This window comes from Centroberyx gerrardi, chromosome 13 (genome assembly GCF_048128805.1).
Source record: "Centroberyx gerrardi isolate f3 chromosome 13, fCenGer3.hap1.cur.20231027, whole genome shotgun sequence".
Taxonomy (NCBI): Eukaryota; Metazoa; Chordata; class Actinopteri; order Beryciformes; family Berycidae; genus Centroberyx; species Centroberyx gerrardi.
The window spans coordinates 8,322,107-8,341,866 of NC_136009.1; the positions used below are offsets into that span (position 1 = coordinate 8,322,107).

Sequence of the window (19,760 nt, forward strand, 5' to 3'; positions counted from 1 at the left end):
CACACAACATTGCGCGTGGAGAAGCTAAGTGTGTCGGGGAGGAATTAAAATATAAATTTCCCCTTCCAATTAAAAGACGTATTTGTGCAACGCGAGTGGAGGAAGGGAACATTATCAATGAGGGGAAGAAAACACACTGTTACAACTCAGGAGGCACAATTACTGATGCTGGTGCTATGCAATTAAATAGTGCTATTTAGACAGCGCTACTCCCCACTAATAAACACTGAACATATAGAGGAGACAGAAGAGGCTGCGGTTGTACCTCCAAATCCCAACAGCTGGAGGAACAGATGACTGAAATGTAAACAAAAACAGTGGCAAAATAACTACATCAAAGGATGGTTAGGAGATGAGACTCTGCATTTACATAAACAGTGCACGCTGAGAAAGACTATAACTTAACATACTGTAACCTAAAGGTAAAAACCAGAGAACTCATACAAAATGACAAACGCATTCGTCTTGGAAAAAAAACATCACAGGTTTTATTGAGAAAGAAGACGTAGTTTCCCAGGGTATGATCCAAATGAAATGTATGTAGGGCAGGCACCACACTACTCCCACACTGTATTAAAGCATGTTTGACTCATCGGCCCCCCCCTCTGTGAGACACTGCACCCCCTCAAATCATACTCTGTGTGGGGTAACTGTAGCTTACTGGTTTTGTTAAAAAAAAAATAAAAAGATAAAGTACAACATGAAGCTTTAAGCTAGCAACAAGTCAAAATGGGTCACGGCGGCTATGTAGTGGAAATCAATCTGGCAGATGAGTGCTCTCTTTTCATGTCTCCAGCCCTACTTACATTTCAGAACATCTTAAACATTTGATAACAGAGTGAATTCCTAGGTCTCCCCTCCCCCTCATTCATTCCCCGCTCCTCGCCTCCCGCTGTGCTCTGCTTTTCATGACTACGCCTGCTCCTTGTACTGCTGGTGCAGCATGAGCACGTCTTCCTGGGAGACCCTGGTCCAGCCCTCGCTGTGGACGTGGTACAGGTTGACCTGCCCTCCGCTGTAGGCGTCGCGGTAGGTGGCCTGGTAGATGGCGCGGCGGCCCAGCTCGCACGCCTCCTCCACGGTCAGGTTGTGCCGCAGGCCGCTGTCCATCACGCCGTACGCGTACATGGAGCCCGAGCCCACGGCGAACAGGTCGCCGCACACCCGGTTCCCCTCCGAGTCGACGTAGTACAGTCCTGGGGGAGAGAGGAACGAGAAGGCAAAGCGGTCAATACGGTGGGACTTTCAAAGGCGCGTGGGGGTGGGATGCGGGGAGGTGGGAGGAAACGGTGTAGAGCGAGTCGCGTTCGATGCAAAAGCTTCCTCTGTTCTCCTGACTCAGGTGTTGAGCTGTGTCAGGGAAACTGAGATGGTGTACATTTAACACCGCCACTCTCACACAACACACGTATAAGCACGCACGGGCTGTGTCCTCCAGAGAGAGAACATGAACAGCTGCATCCTCTCCAAAGTGAAATAAGGCCGGCAGATATGAACAGCTGCATCCTCTCCAAGTAAAATGAAGCCGGCCGCGGAACCTGCTGACGCGGCGCGGGGCCGCGCCGCTGTCCGCCCCGGGGCCCCGCTCCAGGCCTTATTGATCCCTGCAAACACACCAAAAATTAACTATCGACCCGCAACCCGAGCCGCGCAGGTGACCGCACCTCACACCTCACGAGGGAGGAGGGAAAACAACAGCGTGCTCACATCCTGCGGTCGTCGGATGAACACAACGCATGCGTTCCTATCTTTCCACGTAAGTACACACACTCCCCCCCTCTCGCATTTACGCAAACATTTCCCACATCTCCACATGTACACAGGCTTGAATGACACATGCAAGCGTGCGCTCAGCCCACCCCGAATCGACACACACACACACTCACATGTGCGTCGTAGACTTATGCACAATGGTCTGTTGGACCTGTGAGGGACAGTTTGCTCCGCACCACGCTTTGCGGACACGTGCGAGACATTTTGTTCCACGCCATGACACACTCGCTAGGCCTGATCACAGAGTGACGTGGAACGGGTGACTAGCACCAGCCTGCGAGCTCGCCCACAGCAGACCTGCAGATGGTGAAAAGGCAGCCTGCAAAAAGGCATGTTTTTCTAAGCGCGTCACAAAGCGAAACCTGTGAAAATGATACACACACACACAAAAAGGCACAGGGACACATACATACAAAACTGCCTAATATCCACTGCTATCGCTCATCATCCACATTAAAAAACACTTCAAAATGCCCTCAGATTGCACATCATCGCTCGCACAGTTCCCCAACTAAACTAGTGACAGTCTATTAGGGATAGAGAGCCACTTGCTTTTGGAAAAAAAAAAGGAGTTCACCATCGCTTTCAACTGGCAAATTGCAGCTTCCTCAGCCTGTCGTTAGCTCGCCATGATAATCACCCGGTGCTTGCCGATGCACGGGGGTAATTTGCCATTTTGAGGCCTGCCTGTGCCTCTTGAAAACTGTAAGGGACTCGTTAAAAACATAATAGGCAGGGAGAGAGAGTTCTAAAGGCAGGCTCTTGTGATGAGTAGCATAGTTGACGGAGGTGGATGAGGACTCTTTAGGAGGTCCAAGTATAGAAGCACAGCGGCACCAAAAAACACTTCCCACATCCACTCCATTCCAAACACACCTGGGGTCTTTGTGCAGCCCGATGTGATATTGCTCGACGGTCTAAGCGTCGCAAAGCGGTGACGTAGAGAAACATGGGAAGTGAGGGCGGCGATGAGTGCTCAGCAAACAAAAAGGGGTTGAAATTCATGAGGCCCACATTAAAGCAGAAGCGGAGGCACGCTGCCTGGATGGCGGAACATTCCAGCGGCGGCGGCCAAGAGAGGCTCCTTCCACTCCATCAATCAAATGACAGGTGGTTAAGGAGTCTTCCCCCCCCCCCCCCCCCAACACCGGCCTATGCAGCTGGCTGGATTGACAGCTTTCAGAGGTAGGTGAGGGGCACGGTGAGATGGACGGGTGGCTAGCTGGCTGGCATCAAATGGGCTGCTGTCTGTCCGTCATCTGCCCTTCTCACTGAAACACACCGCTGGCTCCGGAGTGAAGGAGAGCAGCGGTTGAAGGGGGAGAAAAAAAAAAAAAGACCCATTACATCAAGATGCTGCCTGCCTGGTCGGCGGATGCTCGTTCACTCACAAGGGAGCAGCTGTAAAACTGTGACTACTCATGTTTATCCCCATGGTTCTTCTCTGATGCGGTTGCGGATCAGTGAAAGATTTGACCGCAATAATATCCCACACGGTTATACTCTTTTTTTTATGAGTCTGCTTCCCAGTTGGGCCCACTTTAATCACGTAACACCTTATTACAGACCATTTTATGTCCGTGCAGTAAGTGGTAGAGGGCGCTGAGCTGAGTGCAGACAGCAAGTCGCCTTCTCTCCCACAGCCAAGCCACTACCAAGCTGCCAGGCACTAACTGCATCCTGATTGCCAGTGTCATAACGTTTAACGTCATTACTTACAGCCATATTTGTCAAGCTCCTCAACCTACTTTTTATTAGATTTATTTTGCATGCAGCTTAAGACACTCCATCAGTGGAATAAGTGCTCTTGACATGATTGTAGCTGGCTAATGAGCTTCCCTCTTAATCGCGATTGATTTCATTTACATGACATTTACCTCTCCATTCAATCACCGGCATTGTAGAGGCCAAGGCGGGCCTCTGCTCCTATTGAACTTATACAGGGATCATTATTTCCCCAATTGATTGCCCGGGATTTAACACATGTCATTTACGTTGGTTGGCACACCGGGGGCCGTCATTGTTCACATAGACCTCTCTGCTTTCTGGACAAAGCCGCCATCGATCTCGGCGGGTGTACGGGCATTATGCATGCGACCCAATTGTCCAGGGCTGAGACCCTACGTCCATCATCGCGCCGCTCTCTCGCTGGCCTGCAGTCCCAGCCTCATCGATTTCCCATTACTGTGTCACTGTGGCGGCCTCTTTAAGCACACCTCCTGTGATGTACGGCCTCTCACTGCATGGCATCCAAAAACCACAGCTCAGAGGCTCCGAGTACAAAGAGGGGAGGGCCATGAGAGTGGTTGCAGTACCATCTAGTGAGAGACAATGGCAACTACAATTCTGTTTCTACTTCACTGCACCAGCACATGTAGCGTGCAATAGAATTTTGATACATTTCTATATAAACAGGAAAATTACATGAATTGGCAGTTCTGTGTACAAAAGATGGATACATTTTATGGTTAGGAAATAAAGAAAAATTACTGAAATTATTTGAGTTGAAAATGGGTAGAATAGGGATAGTCTGTTTTCTTTTAGATCAAGACACAGTAGGTGCTGAGTCTGACACTAAATTTCAACCAAAGAGTTAATATATCAGATTTAAGTTTAAGAACAGCTAACCATTCCTGTTCATCCTCGGACAGGGAAATGATCAGTGGCCTCAAATGTGAGACGATTTGCTGGGGGCGTACGCCTGCAGCAGAGCTGGTCATCACAACATTTGAGAATGAGGAAAACTGATCCCAGCATGTGATCTGTCCTAAACAACAAATTAAGTGATTTAACTCATCAGATGAGCAGTAAATCAAAATTAGCACGCCCTAATATAATCCACCCAAAAAACAGAAGGGAAAGCAAATCCCAAGAGTAGGTAATTAATGTGTGGTGGGTATGTTTGTGTGCGTGTACATCAGACCTGAATCAGTATTTGCAAAAAATTTGCAATTTTGTAAAGTTGTTGATCACAGAAAAGGACACTAAATTAACTTTAAAATACACCTGCACAACTGAAACCCCAATCAAAATTGCAACACTGACTACTGCAAACTTGCAGGTTGCATGAGGTTGGAATTTCTTCTCATAAGTTTCATACAGATCCCTAACCAAGGTATTCTTGACAATTACATTTGGAATTAAATTTACTAAATTCAAACCAGTCAGCATGAGCAAACCATTTTCAGTCACAATGGATGTATTTTTCTAGTGCTGAGACTGAGAGAATGAAATTTTATTGAAAAAGCTGTGTCCATATTTTTTTCCATAGATTTTCAGTTTCCTTTGCTCATCTAAACTCTCTGCCACATATTATATTGTAATATATAGCGATATCTGTCACCCAGGTTGGCTAAAACAAACTATAAAAGGTTTGCTAATTGACCCAGGTCAGGTGTGCATGTCATATGTCGTACAGCCGTTTTATTTACCTGGGCCTCTCTTGTCCCAGCCACACACCATGGTTCCCATGCTGAGGCCCATGCCCTTGTACTGGTACACCATGTTGGCCAGCAGCTTGGAGGCTGCCGCCACAGAGATCCGCTCCTTGTTGCGAAGCTCGTAGATGCGACACTGGCGGGCCAGCAGGCGCTCCCAGAAGCTACAGTCTGCAGCTCCTCCAGCCATGGTACCCAGCAGGTACGGGTTGATCTCAATAACTTTCTTCACTGTCTGGGAGGCGATGTAGGAGCCTGCTGTGGCCCTGGAGTCCACCGCAACAATGACACCATGCTGGAACTGAGAGAGGCAACAGGAGAGAGGCAAAAGGAGGGGGGGGGTTACAACAGAGGAGTCAAAAAGGCGTCTTACATTTCTTTCAGGTTCATAGAGAGACACAAGGCAGCATTGCTACGCCTGTTTCCATGTGACACGAACACAATAAGTACTGACATTACTGCCAAGGCCAAGTGGAACATTACAGAACTAGTTTATAGAGAAGATACTGCCAGCTAATTAGGTTGCTTTTGCAGCCAAAATGTCAAAACAAAGCCATGACAAATGGCTAAACAAACACTCGCGATGAGAAAGCAGTTTGTTGTGTTGGGAATGCTAACGTTAGTAACCGTTAGACCTAGGGAATGCGAGCAGCGTCATGCAAGCACTGAAACGCGATTTTTAAAGCATGAAAAACGTATCAAATGTCCACTTCGACAATTATGACACCTGTTAATCCATTAGAGGGTTTTGTAATGCCAATTAGCTACAATTAGCTAGCCGTTAGCTTACTTACTTTGAATGCTAAGGTGGTGGTTCCATGCAGAAACTCTATTTTCCTCTCCAGGCCATCCTCCTCCGCGGGATTCACGGAAGCTTTAACAGAAAAACTAAGACTGTCTCCTGGCGTAGCCCCATATCCCAAGTCGCTCTGTCCGAGTCCACAGCCAAAACCAAAGGGTTTATTATAATCAAATGAAAAATCCGCAGAATCACTGTTCAACACACTAGCGAGCGCCATCTTTGAAACTGTCTGATCATGAGCAAGCAACTTCCGCCGTTTATGGTCAGGAAAATCCATTGAATTCTGATGACAAACTCCAACAGCGCCTCTGTGGCCATGGAGGGATGTGACGGACCAAAATGATGCTACAGAATTAGAATCCGACTGCTGTGATGTAGTGGTACAAATAAATAAAAAAGTCAACTCCAGTCTGTAATCATCACAAGGCAAACAACCACCAATATAATCAATTATTATCATTTATATTGTCAGAAAAGCATTAATTTGTGCTTTTTTCCCCTCAAAAGACCCTAGCCTCATATAACCTACATCAATTTGGTACTACATATATTATATGAATTAATGTCATACAGATTTATTTATAAGGTGGATAAACTCTGTTCTGCAAATAAGAAGGTGGGTAAACTGAGTCTAGGTGGGTTTACCATTCACTACAACCCGATTTCTCTAACCCCCTCCCCTCCACACACACACACACACACACACACACACACACACACACACCCCTACTCCCATTCAAATGAAACCCAAGCTTTCTGACAGATCTGAATTTGAAAGAAAGTGAAAGCCGAAGATTTGGGGTAGCTGGCAAATTAATTTGTCCCTCTTTTCCTTTCCTCCACTATCTTCACTCTCTTCTCCATGTCTCTGTAATATTCCTCTTTCAGGTTCTCCCTCTCTCTGCGCCTCCATCCCCGGGCCGTGATGTGGAAGAGGTCCACGTTGTTTCCTGAGTAGGCGTCCCTGTGAGTGGCTCTGAACACAGCCTCTCTGGCCAGGGAGACGGCCTCCTCTTTGCTCAGGCTCCACCTCAAGTCTCTATCCAGGACCCCGTAAGCATAAGGAGAACCTGAGCCCACGGAGAAGACGTCTCCCTGCAATCGGGTGCCATCGCTGCACACGTATATCACCTTTGGGCCACTGTTAGGGGATGTGGAATGCATCGCAGTATCGTCTTGGTTACTGACAGCAGCTGAGCAGCTATCGTCATTTAAGGACGTTCCTGTCTGTTTCAGGGCCGCTGACCCCGCTGACCCCGCTGCCCAGTCTACATTCTGCCCCACTTCCGTGTCCCAGCCACACAGCGTGAGGGCCACACACACATCCGTCCCTTTAAAGGGGTGCAGCATGAAGGAGAGGAGCTTGGCGGCACCACTTATGGACAGGCAGCGTCCGTACCGTAACTGGTAGAGCCGGATCTCTCTTGCCAAAATGCGTTCCCACAGCACGCAGTCCGCACCGCTGCCGGAGGAGGTCACCACCAAGTGGGAGTGGATGGGAGTGATTTTAGAGACAGCTGGACAGGCGACAAGGCCCCCGGCGCTGGCCCGCGTGTCCGCAGCGGCGATGACCCCACCTTGGAAGATGAAGCCCAGGGTTGTGGTGCCGTGAGACAGAGGGAAAGGCCTGCGGACTGTCACTGAGCGGGTGGGTGGAGAGGCGAGGGTCGAGAGTCTGGTGTGGAAACGGTTTGGCAAAGATGGTATGAAAAAGTGCAGCGGGACCCCACCATGCCTCTCAGATGATGTCAGCGTCTTCCATCCGAGGTTGTATTGGTCAGTCATATGAATAGCTGAGGTTGTGCCTTCCAAAAGTGAAGCAGGAGTCAGCCGCTTGTGAGGCACAGGGAGGTCCTTGAAGCTGCAAATGTCTTCTAAAGCCATAGTTATGTGAGTGAAGTGGATACTGATAGATTCCTCAGTCACAAAATGAAATGTCTTTCCTCTTGCCAGACAGGTACAAAGCGCAGAATAAACCAGAATCCATCCTCTGGGAAATCAAAGAAATTCACAAATCCAAAACTGTTCTCTGTAGGAATTGCTGTCTCATGTGCGACCTTACATTGGCATCATGTACTGTGAAAATCCTCAGTGGTGACCCTTTTATAGTCCTCCAGAACATCACGGCTTGCTCGTGACAATGCTTACACACATACACACACAGAAACACACATGTACACACACGTACACCTAAAGGCATTTGACTTGACATAAGCGATATTTGATAACGCCTGCTGTGAAAGTGATATCCAGAGAAGCCACTCTCTACAAACCTTATGAGTTCTGCTGAGTCAGCTTGTTAACTAATGTGCAATTCATACACACATTTTTTTGTTGTTGTTGTTGTTGAATATGACATCTTGATGTCATATTCTTGCAGTGAATACAATTATTTCTTTACAATCACTTTTTCAGTATTTCCTGTGAGAATTTAAGTGATTATAAGCCTGGTCTCAGTGCACAAAGCCCAAAGAAATGAACAAACAGATTTCTCCTCATTCATTGATTTCCTGTCATTTTTTGACAGACCCGCTTCTACCAGACTAGGCCTATTGATGTGTCTGTAAAGTGGGCTCTGGGCACTCCCAGGGGTGGGAGGGGGTCCCCGAGCAAAATTACAAATACTTTAATTTCAACACTGTTTTATTTGAAGAAGGCACAGTGAGAAAATAAGGAACATCTGTTATGATCAGAGGTTTTACTTTCTCTACTGTTACCCGTTTGCCTACAGTACAGTAAAGTGTCCAGCTCTTTGGCAAATCATATCTGACAAAAAAAGATCTTCTAAAATGGGGGTCACCCAGACAAATTCTTATCAAATGGGGGTGCATGGCCCAATGTGCATCTATCTGGAGGGCTTGACATGAAAACATTTGCGAGCCCCTGCGTTATGTTCTCTTCTGACCCACACTAGCTGTTCCCAGGTCTGTAGATCTACTGTAAAACCTACCCGGGTCTGTCTTGTAGCTGAAGCCGGCTACAGGTGCAAACAGTATCGCGACAATTGACGAACATGCAACTGGATGACTTGTGATGTCATTTTGGCTCTAAATCGCTTTGCCCACCAACAACAAGCAACGTTTTTCGTAGAACCAAGATGGCGTCAGTTTCCTCGAAACAGCGAGACAGTCCCAGTCCATCCATTCAGTCGGCGAAATCATGGCGTCCGCCAGTACAGGGAGCAGGGTGTCCTGCGGGAGAGATTTGAATTGTGTGCCGGAGGTAGCAGACACTTTAGCCGCGGTCGCTAAACTTGGGTGAGAAGAGTGTTGCACTTTGCAAGTTCTTTTTCTATAAAACTGAGCTTAGGCGAGGGACACGCAGGTTTGCTAGCATAATTTCTGTACGTGGTGCTTGCTAAGCTAACCGGTGAATTAATAGCACGTGCCCAATCACAATGATGCTTGAGATTTTTCACCCCGGCAGTGTTTCTTATACACATATATAGGCTGTTCTATCACAATTTTGTTTGCTAGTTAAGGGACAGCTAACGAGATAGCATCGCCTTTTAGCTGTTGTTGATATTTTAAATCATATGAACCTTTCTGTCTCTGTTTTGCAGGTTTGACTTCCTGTGCATGCCCCTGTTCCACCCGAGGTTCAGGAGAGAGTTTGAGTTGGAACCCGCTAAAGCCCGACCCGGAGCCCAGACCCGGTCAGACCTGCTGCTGTGTGGGAGAGGTTAGTGCTTTCTGTCCAGTATTATGTCAGATGTTGACAGTCACCAGCTCCCGCGCGTTCCGTTCTCTCTTGTATGGAGGGAGCTGCACACCAAACTCCGTTCAAAAAAATTTGGCAGTTTAATGTGTCCTGTGTATCGGCAAACGTTCACACCTGGTAGAACATTAAGACTTTTACAAATCATCGTGATTTAGTGGTAAATTCGGCTTACATCTTATCCACCCAGCGGCACCGATTTCGATTGAATTTTAACTTTCAGAATCGGTTCATGTTATTCTGCCCCCCACAGTGTGTTTTGGTGGAAGGTGATTGTGGGGATTATCATTCAGAAAATGTCCCAAATCATGTTTAATGACACATTGAATCGCCTGATTTTTGAATGAATGTTGAATGAATGAGTTTGGCGTAACATGCTCTCTATACAAGAGAGAACATATTGTATTTAGGCTAACGTTAGATGGGCATTGGCTGGTTTGTATTTTGTCTGAGGAGTTTGTGTGTGTGAATTGGACTCATCACATCCGGAAATAGCTCTCCCAGCCTCAGTGTCTTTAAATAGTCTGGTTTTCAAGTGGGAGTATTGATCCTTTCTACCTATTACCTCTGATTGCCGGGTTGAAAGACAATAAGGCTGTTTCTTTTCAGAACTTTTAAAGTAACTTCTTCCTTCATGGTTGATCTGATGGCTCATAGCTGTCCCTAAGTGTAAGTCTTAGATGTATGTGCAATGTCAAAGTAGATTACAGGTGTTTAGGTCTGATCATTGTTGAGAGGGGTGATTCTGGGATGTCAGTATTTACTATTGCGCCATTGTGAGGTAGGCTATAATTTAACATAACATCTGTGATGGTAAATGCACATCTGACAACCCCAATGATAAAACCCACTTCCCTGCCCTATAATATCCAATTCAGATGTCTACACAAGTGCTCATCCTCAGTAACACAATGGATTGTTACATAAGATCCAATGTATTGGTAAAATGTCATCCCCAGCCTTTTTCACACTTGGTTTGCAAAAGACAAGGCCAGTAAGACTGATGGATCTTATTATTGTGAGAGTAGGTGATTCAAGGGATTGAGAAGTATTTGTAACATGTTAATGAATGCTCTCACATTCTTAATCCATCCTGCTTTGCCTAGATTGGAATACTCTTATTGTTGGAAAGCTTTCTCCATGGATCGACGCAGACTCAGAAATCGAGACGGAACGCCGGAACTCAGAAGCTGTAAGTTGCACATCGCTCTTGGACCATTTGTTTGACGGTCCCAATTTTTGGGTTGTTAATGTTGAAGAAAGTTCTTTGATCACAAGGTTTTGTAGTCTTGAATGAACCGATCTTGTCTAATCCCTCTTGTCTGTCTCCTCCTCTCATCCCTCCATGCTCTCTCCATTCTTTGCCTTGTTGTTTCTTCCCAGGCTCTGGTGCAGGAGCTAAACTTCTCAGCCTACCTGGGTCTGCCAGTCTTTATGATCCCTCTGAAGGGCCCCCATTGTGCCAACCTAGCCCGTCAGCTGCTAAACCACATCCAAACTGGACACCACACCTCAAATGTAACGCACAGAGCCTTAAACAGATCCGACATGCATGTGTAGATTTCCTGTAAGATGGCAGAAAAGCCAAATTGGGAGTGAATATTGCAGTTCATGTTTTATTTGCTGTCCAGCTTTCCACAGACAACTGAAGTCAAGTAACTGCTGTCTTTATTTGTGTCTGGTTAGTTCTGGATCCGCGTCCCGCTGATGGCCCCGGACGACATGTGCGAAGAGCTCATTGAGAATGAGCCAACCAATTCCATGGATGACAGTGTCGATGAGAAGACCTGGACCTGGTTAGTCTGACTGCCAGTACACTTCATGGGCAGGCTGCGCGCTGCCTCCATACCAAAGTAGATGTTATTGATTTCCTTTAAAATCCTTGCTCATTTTGTTCTCTTGCCTCTCCTCTTTTAGGTGGCACTCATTCAGAACTCTTTGTGACTACAACAAGAGGGTCTGTCTCGGTGAGCGAGCACACTGTGAAACACTAACCTGGGGCGATGTCAAAAATAGCATGAAGGAATGGTTGTCGTCATGTTTTGATGCTGAAAATGTATTTTTTTTTGTATTCCTGAAGCTATTGAAGTCGGAGCAGACATGCCCTCCGATTCTGTGATCGATAAGTGGCTTGGGGAGCCGATCAAAGCAGCCGTACTTCCCACCACCATCTTCCTAACCAATAAGAAGGGCTTCCCTGTCTTGTCAAAAGCTCATCAGCGAATAATCTTCCGTCTTTTCAAGGTACAGAGCAGTAGTTGCAAGTCGTACGATTCAGTGCAAATTCATAATTTTCACCAGCAGTTATTTTGGAGCCAAATGCAGAAGTGTTGTTTTTGAAGAGATTAAATGACCAAAGCTTCAACGATCTCCTTCCCCAGTTGGAGGCCCAGTTCATCTTCACAGGCACCAGTCGCCACAGTGAGAAGGACTTCCGCTCCTACCTGCAGTACCTGGAATACCTCAACCAGAACCGGCCCGCACCCAACGCCTACGAGCTCTTCGCCAAGGGCTACGAAGACTACCTGCAGTCCCCACTCCAGGTGTGTGTTGAGTGTGTGTGTTCCCTTGTGTTCACGTATTTGGATATGTGTGTTTTTTTCCAGATGACTGACTGTTTTTTTTTTTTTTCTCCTGTTCTCCCTCCCATTAGCCCCTTATGGACAACTTGGAGTCTCAGACGTATGAAGTGTTTGAAAAGGACCCTATTAAATACTCACAGTACCAACAGGTAAGACCATCTGACACAGAGGCAACTGCACCCACTATTGAAACATATTTCAGAGTATTACAACATAATACTGTGCTGCAAAGTTAAACAGCAGTAACTACTTTTTGTGTTTTTCAAAGGTCAAACGTCAAGTTTAGATTTCATTTTAACAAAAACTAGACTCATAGGTGTTACTAAACGGTATCTATTATCCACTTTTGTCAGGACAGGAGATAATGAAGATGAAGAAAATGAAGTCATTTTTCTCAGTTTCACTCTGTCTTGCTTTTATGCAGATCCTGCCCTTTAGCTGTGTAGGGCAGAATAGATTAGAAGTTTATTAGCCACAGGGGGGATTTTGTCTTTGGGATAGAGCCACAGCACAAAAACACAGTGCATACATTCAGTGCTCTTTTTTTTTAATACTATATAGGTTCAGTAACCTTACACAAAAGTCCATCCAGAAACCACAATTCTAGTCCATCTGAGCACTTATGCTGGGATGTAGACATTTACGTCCAGTTTACATCCATTTACATTTGCATGGGTGGTGAACCCCTGCTCCCAGCAGTGTAGGTGCCATGCTCTGTTCATCGAGCTGGGACAAACTTGTTCCATAGCTGTAGAGATGCTGGCCCTAATTTATGTGTTGGAGGGTTTGAAGTATTGATTAGACTGCCTTGTCTTGTGTCTACAGGCTGTGTATAAGTGTCTACTAGACAGAGTTCCAGAGGAGCAGAAAGACACCAACGTTCAGTGAGTAGCTGTTCCCTAGTCTCTGTATGAACTTGATTTGTCCCCAGCACGTCTATGGCGAAAAACACTGTTTGCATTCAGATTTTGAAACGGTGTTGAAATCAATTTTGCAGTTAGGATAATAGTTCATATGTTGAAATTGCATCCAACATTCAGAGCTCTCTTGCCCTGATAAAGATTCAGATAATACTGTTTCCAGTATTGGAATAGGCTAAAACAGGGGTCTTCAACCTTTTTCAGCCCAAGGACCCCTTGGTCGATAGAGAAACAGAGCAGGGACCCCCTAGATTAAAAAAAAACAAAAAACTGTGTTGCATTTTAAACCTGGCCTATAATAACATATTTATAATCCCTTATTAACCTATTTATATACTCAGTTATTATGCTTACGGTTGCTAAAACGTTTATACATAATTATTATTGATGATGATGATGATGATGATGATGATGATGATGATGATTATTATTATTATGATTATTATAGATTGAGGCTTATACTTTTTTTTTTTTTTTTTTTTTTACAATGAAAAATTTAGCTTAACTTTAGCTTCAGGATGACACATAGGCCTACCTCAGTGAGATGACTGACCCTGGTGAGTGGCAGTGGCACACAGCTTGTCTATTCTGGGGGAGATGGAGGTTGTCAGGCAGAGCATCATATCATCCTCAGGCTGCAGTCTTGAACGGTATTTACTCTTCAGGTAGGTGAGGGAGGAGAATCCACTTTCACAAAGATAAGTTGTTGCAAAAGGCAAAAGGCTCACCATTGCCTTGCTGTCAGCTGGTGAAAGGCTTTCTGGCAATAGATCCAGAACTGAATGAGAGGCCTTGACTCATACACATTCTTGTGCGTACTGTCTGTGGATAGGTCGATCAGCTGATCTTCCTCAGAGGCTGTCAAGTTTGAGCCGTCTGATGCATTGTGTTTGAATGGAAACTATCCATGTCTTGTCCCTTCTCCAGGACTCAGCCTCAGAAAAGTATTTTTCAAATTGACTTTCGAGTGCCTCCAAGTGTCCAACAATTGCGCGTTTCACGTCAGGCGAGAGCACCGCAGAATCAGCCAACTCCTCCATTGATGGAAACATGGAAATGTTACCTCCCCTGATTCGCTCTCCATCTTTTTGTTTTCTTCAGAAAGCCTTCCATCTTGTCATACAGCTGAATGGCATGTGTACTGCGGCCCTGCATAGAACCGTTCAGTCTGTTCAACTCTGAGAAAACGTCTGCCAGATATGCCAGTTTAGTGACCCAGACATTGTCATTGTAATCCGCAGCCAGCTCTGCGCGGTTTTGACCAACTAAAAACTTGTGGATAGCTGTGCGTAACTCGAACACGCGTGCCAATACTGACTCTTCTTAATAAAATTGACAGCCTTCACAACAGTGTCCATAACGTCAGCAAATTCAGCACTCATTTCTTTGGCAGCGAGAGAATCTCTGTGTAACATGCAATGAGTCCACAGAACTTGTGGGGCGACTTTTTTGACAAGCGCAATCAGTCCACTTTTTTGACCAGTCATAGCTCGCGCACCGTCAGTACAAATCGCAACACATTTTGCCCAGATTATGTCATTTTCTCTGAAAAAGTAATCAATCACTTTGAAAATTTCAGAACTTGTTGTGCATTCAGGAAGCTTCTTACAAAACAAAAATTCCTCACACAATTCGTTTTGGTCAACAAAACGCACAAATGCCAAGAGCTGTGCGTCTTTGGACATGTCCACAGATTCATCCAACTGTAATGCAAACGCCTCCGCCAATTTTAGTTTCTTGATTAATTGCACCCTCACATCAGATTTGATGATCATTGTCTGTTGGCATTGGAGAGAGTTCAGACGAGCCTGAAAGTATTCCAGTGTTTTATCTTGCAAGTGGCCGTGATTCTTCTCCAAGTGTCGCTGCAGCTTTGATGGCTTCATGCTTTCGTTTGAGAGCGTCGACGAACAAACAACACACACCGGTAATTTAATCCCTTCGGTTTCTTTGAAGGTAAATCCAAACTTTAGGTAGGTTTCTGAATATTTTTGGAACTTCTCTCTTTTGCGTTTACCCTCTGCCGCTGGGGCAGGTGCTGCTGGGGCAGCCCCATCACCTGTGGTCTCAGACGAGGTGGAAGGAGTAACGGTAGGATCCCGAGCTCGAGGCCTAGTTACTGTTACAAAGCGATCCATTCTACTTCACATATTAACCTAATAGTAGGCTAGTTATTAATTATTTTAGCACCGAACTGCGTTTTAGCCAACACTTAGCTTGGTCGCAAGCCAGCTAATTTTTTTCAATGGCGGTTGGTCACGTGTAATGTTAGGCTCTGCATCACGCACCGTGGTTGCATGGGAATCATTCATTTTGTAAATCGTTTTTGTCAAAAGTATCTTATTGCCTATTAATACTTGGAGTTTACTCAATATTATTATTTTTGTCTAAAATACATTTTTACATTTTTCACGTAAATTATTTTGACGAAAATTGGCGGACCCCCTGCAGTACCTCCGCAGACCCCCTAGGGCTAAAACACAATGGAAAAATAATGACAACCTTTCAGTTGTGAGCTAGGCCATGAAGCATTTTCTGAAACGATGTTGTCTCTCTGCCTCAGGGTGCTGATGGTGCTGGGGGCAGGGAGGGGTCCCCTGGTCAACGCGTCCCTGCGGGCCGCCAGACAGGCGGACAGGAAGCTGAGGGTCTACGCCGTGGAGAAGAACCCCAATGCTGTAGTCACGTGAGTGGAGTATTACTCTTTCTGCTCATACACATGTGTGTATACCCATATGCACCCTCCATTTGCCTCATATGGTAAAATACAGTGACACTTGTCTTTTCACTGTGACTTTTATCATCCGATCACACCAGGAGGCATTAACTGGGCAGGTCTGGCTCATTGGGTCACAATGTGAGCAAAGTCGGATTTGGGAGCTTTCACACCTACGGAGTTAATCCTGGTGTGATCAGATGATGAAAGTCGCATTGAAAAGACATGTACAAGTGGTGCTTTTTAGGTCCTCCGGTGACCTCATCAACAATAAAAAAAAAAAACCAAAACATCTCTTGCAAGCAGATAATTGGTTTATGGGGTAAAATAGCATTGTAACAGCTGATTCTCACCAGTTGAAGTGGGTGCAGGTGTGCAACCCCTAACCTCATTTCCACTGCTGCACAGTCGAAGCGTCATTTTGCATTTGGAGAAAATCATTTATCAGTGTGTGTGATGATCCTCTTTCAGTGGCGCTTAGATGTTTGAATGCGGGAGTGATCAAGTCACTGCAGCGAGGCTTTACCTGACCCAGACATGCGTTCTCTCTCAGGCTGGAGAACTGGCGCTTTGAGGAGTGGGGCGATCAGGTGACCGTGGTGTCATGTGACATGCGGGAGTGGACTGCGCCCGAGAAGGCTGACATCATCGTCAGCGAGCTGCTTGGATCGTTCGGTGACAATGAACTCTCCCCAGAGTGCCTAGACGGAGCGCAGCACTTTCTCAAAGGTACTTCACTGTTGTTTTGATTGAACTTTTTTTCAGTTGCTACCTTTTTAAAAAAAAAAAGTTTTATTATTACATATGTAGACACTATAGCCGCAGAGTCATAGTGAACGCTGACCTACGTTTACATTTCCCATACCAAGCAATGTGAAAATGATTCATGTTGCGCTCCATTATGTTCCGTGCTTCCTCGCCTCTCACAATCACCTCACACAGGCTTTCTCTTTCCCTTTTACTCATCCTCTCCTGTCACTCCCAGATGACGGAGTGAGCATCCCCTGTTCCTACACGTCCTTCCTGGCTCCCCTGTCCTCCTCTAAGCTTTACAACGAGGTGCGAGGGTGCCGGGAACGCGACAAAGACCCCGAGTGCCATTTCGAGACTCCCTACGTCGTGCGCCTGCACAACTTCCACCAGTTGGCTGAGCCCAAGGCTTGCTTCACCTTCAAACACCCCACCACAGGTAGACACAAACACACTAATCACACATCCTATAACAAGTACACTATACACCTTGACATAATTACAAATGTGCTGACCACCCTTCCTCCTTTCTCTCAGATATGAACAACAACCGGTATCAGTGCCTCAGATTCTCAGTGGGTTGTAACTCAGTGCTGCACGGCTTTGCCGGCTACTTCGAGACCACGCTCTACAAAGATGTCACACTCAGTAAGTCGGCTTAAGAAAGAGGAGGGCATGTCATGCTGAGATAAAACCTGAAACTTCATGTCTATATTGTGTGTGTGTTGCAGGTATCAAGCCGGATACACATTCACCTGGAATGTTCTCCTGGTTCCCAATCCTTTTCCCCCTTAAAGTAAGTTTTACAATCATCTCTCATTAAAACCCTCTATTTTTTAAAGAGTGCACTATGAATGCAAAATCTGAAGTCCATTATGACTAAATTTAATAAAGAAAACAAAATTGCATTCATTGATTTATCCTCACCCCTTCTTTTTCTTCCATGCGATAGCAACCCATCCCCCTGTCCCGGGATGATGATGTCACGGTGCGATTCTGGCGCTGCAACAACGGGAAGAAAGTGTGGTACGAGTGGGCCGTGACCGAGCCGTCCTGCTCCGCCATCCACAACCCAGCAGGACGCTCCTACACCATTGGCCTGTGAAGACGACGCTCAACTATGACGCTGTTATAGTAGCAAAACTTGAGCTTGCATATTGGAATTTACACTCAGAAAATACTCACACCTGTGTCTGAAATTTGGATTCACAGAGTGAATGTGCAAGTCAATATTTGATTGAATGGAATAGAAGCTGCAAACTTGTAATATGATATTTGCTCCAATTTTTTTTTCTCGTCATGTTTTATTTGGTTAGTTAAAAGTTGGCCGGCTACTAGACCAATATGTTCTGTTCTCACAGAGAATGTTTCACCAGGCTCTACTAAAAAGTCTGACAAGTTAATGTTGGCTTATTTATCAGCAAACGATACACACATTGCAGAACATCTACATCATTTACTTATTACTAAGCCACTGGAAAGTTCTGCATAGTGATTCACCAAGCAGCACTTAATTTCAATAAAATCTAAACTTTTATAGTTGGTTCACAGGCTATTCCCCCAGTCCAGCTGCATACATCATGGTGTCCTGTAGCAAGCAGTGTGAACTAATTGTAAAAGTTGAAATTTTATTGGAATTAAGTACTGCTTGGTGGATTAGATGTATGCCAAATTTATTAGAAGGCCCTAATCATTCATAAAAGTTTTCCAAATGCATTCTCTCAGGTATGCACCTTTGCCGATACACAAGGTATCATTAAACTGCCAGATTTTTTAAATGTAGCTTGCCGTTTCATACAAGAGAGAACGGCATGCATCAGGAGCTCGAAAGTTGAGATTTTATTAAAATACAACTGCTTGGTTAATCACTTGTATGCCACATTTTCCAGCGGCTGGAAATGGTCTTAAGTGATGTTCTACAAGGTATGTATCGTTTGCTGATAAATAAGGCAACATTAACTTGTCAGAGGTGTTAAGAGTGGAGACGTTCTCACCCTGAGAACGGAACGCACAGGTCTAGCAGCCAGCCAGCTTTTAACTAACCACATCCAATATGAAGAGAAATTATAAATATTTAAAGGTGATAAAGTATTCCTTCCTTGCTGGGAATCATAAGGAGGATAACTTTACAAAATTGACACGTGTGTGTGTGTGTGATGAAAACAGTATGTTTTTAGCCAGGAACAAACAGGAAAAAGCTGCCTTAAACGACTCTTCTGATTGGTCACGCAGAGAGTGTAAATTCCAGCATTCATGTTCTCAGGTTGCTTTGCTACTGTAACACCTTCATACACAACAGCACACCCACCAACAAGCATACTCGCACATATTTTTTACAGGCACTTGGTGGCATTTGGAAGTGGATGTAGCCCAGCTCTTTTTCTGTACACGGTTAACCTGGACTTCTTTTGTGAGCCCCCAAGTTCTGCGCTGACTGGCTCTGAGAACCACCAGCCTGGGCACATGTAATAGTTAATGGGATAAACCAGATTTTTGAGTCTGTTTGTTGCTGAGTTTGTTGTAGGAGTCAATTTTCAGCAAGCACGGACTATCATCCACACGCAGCGTTTACCGAGCTCGTGTTTTTTTTTTGTTCTTTGTTTTGTTTTTAAGCAGTTAAACGGGTCCACATACCCAGTGAGATTGGCTCTTTCAGATTAGGTTTAATGGGACACTGTCAAACTCCTCGCCATTGCTTCACCATGCTTTTTTTTTTTCGTTTTGTTTTGACTGTACCATTCAGGCTTCACAGACACACACACTCAATCCAACAGGACCTCTGCCTTACCAAGCACACATTCCACGCTGACACACACAGACGAAACACTCATGGGGGTCAGAGGGAAGTCAGGCTGTTCAGGTCACACACCACAATCTTTTCATCCTTTTGTTATTGTTTGTTTCTGTATGTTTGAACCATGTTGTCAATAAAGACAAACTGTAAGGTACTCTGTATGCTCTGCACTTCATTTGGTACCACGGTGTTCTGTAGGTTTCCTTTGGATCGCCATGTAGCTCATTGTAAAGGTTTGTGAATTGCTTCAGGATGACAGCATGAGCAAT

General features: G+C 45.3%; 3 protein-coding genes across 3 annotated transcripts; 1 reads left to right on the forward strand and 2 right to left on the reverse strand.

Moving 5' to 3' along the window:
• Positions 1 to 463: 463 nt before the first annotated feature.
• psmb5 (proteasome 20S subunit beta 5) lies at positions 464 to 6,229 on the reverse strand. Its single transcript, XM_071906751.2, has 3 exons — positions 6,005 to 6,229; positions 5,205 to 5,511; positions 464 to 1,196 (listed from the first exon to the last, which is right to left on the reverse strand). The coding sequence occupies exons 1-3, from the start codon at positions 6,227 to 6,229 to the stop codon at positions 913 to 915; spliced, it is 816 nt and encodes a 271-aa protein (XP_071762852.1). The 3' UTR covers positions 464 to 912.
• Positions 6,230 to 6,825: 596 nt separating this feature from the next.
• psmb11a (proteasome 20S subunit beta 11a) lies at positions 6,826 to 7,896 on the reverse strand. The gene has a single exon (XM_071906749.2). The coding sequence runs from the start codon at positions 7,894 to 7,896 to the stop codon at positions 6,826 to 6,828; it is 1,071 nt and encodes a 356-aa protein (XP_071762850.2).
• Positions 7,897 to 9,165: 1,269 nt separating this feature from the next.
• On the forward strand, positions 9,166 to 19,645 carry prmt5 (protein arginine methyltransferase 5). Its single transcript, XM_071906747.2, has 16 exons — positions 9,166 to 9,269; positions 9,575 to 9,693; positions 10,836 to 10,921; positions 11,113 to 11,247; positions 11,416 to 11,525; positions 11,647 to 11,696; positions 11,810 to 11,973; positions 12,111 to 12,272; positions 12,383 to 12,460; positions 13,137 to 13,195; positions 15,795 to 15,917; positions 16,501 to 16,676; positions 16,933 to 17,136; positions 17,235 to 17,345; positions 17,429 to 17,493; positions 17,650 to 19,645. Exons 1-16 carry the CDS (start codon positions 9,172 to 9,174, stop codon positions 17,800 to 17,802), a joined length of 1,893 nt encoding a protein of 630 aa, XP_071762848.1. The 5' UTR covers positions 9,166 to 9,171; the 3' UTR covers positions 17,803 to 19,645.
• Positions 19,646 to 19,760: the final 115 nt, after the last annotated feature.

Coding starts and splice junctions, on each gene's coding strand:
- psmb11a (XM_071906749.2), bottom strand. CDS start 7,896: ATGGCTTTAGAAGACATTTGCAGCTTCAAGGACCTCCCTGTGCCTCAC.
- psmb5 (XM_071906751.2), bottom strand. CDS start 6,229: ATGGCGCTCGCTAGTGTGTTGAACAGTGATTCTGCGGATTTTTCATTT. Junction 5,512..6,004: donor CCACCACCTTAGCATTCAAA/GTAAGTAAGCTA, acceptor TGCCTCTCTCAG/TTCCAGCATGGTGTCATTGT. Junction 1,197..5,204: donor CTGGGACAAGAGAGGCCCAG/GTAAATAAAACG, acceptor TCTCTCCCCCAG/GACTGTACTACGTCGACTCG.
- prmt5 (XM_071906747.2), top strand. CDS start 9,172: ATGGCGTCCGCCAGTACAGGGAGCAGGGTGTCCTGCGGGAGAGATTTG. Junction 16,677..16,932: donor AGCGCAGCACTTTCTCAAAG/GTACTTCACTGT, acceptor TGTCACTCCCAG/ATGACGGAGTGAGCATCCCC. Junction 17,137..17,234: donor CTTCAAACACCCCACCACAG/GTAGACACAAAC, acceptor CCTTTCTCTCAG/ATATGAACAACAACCGGTAT.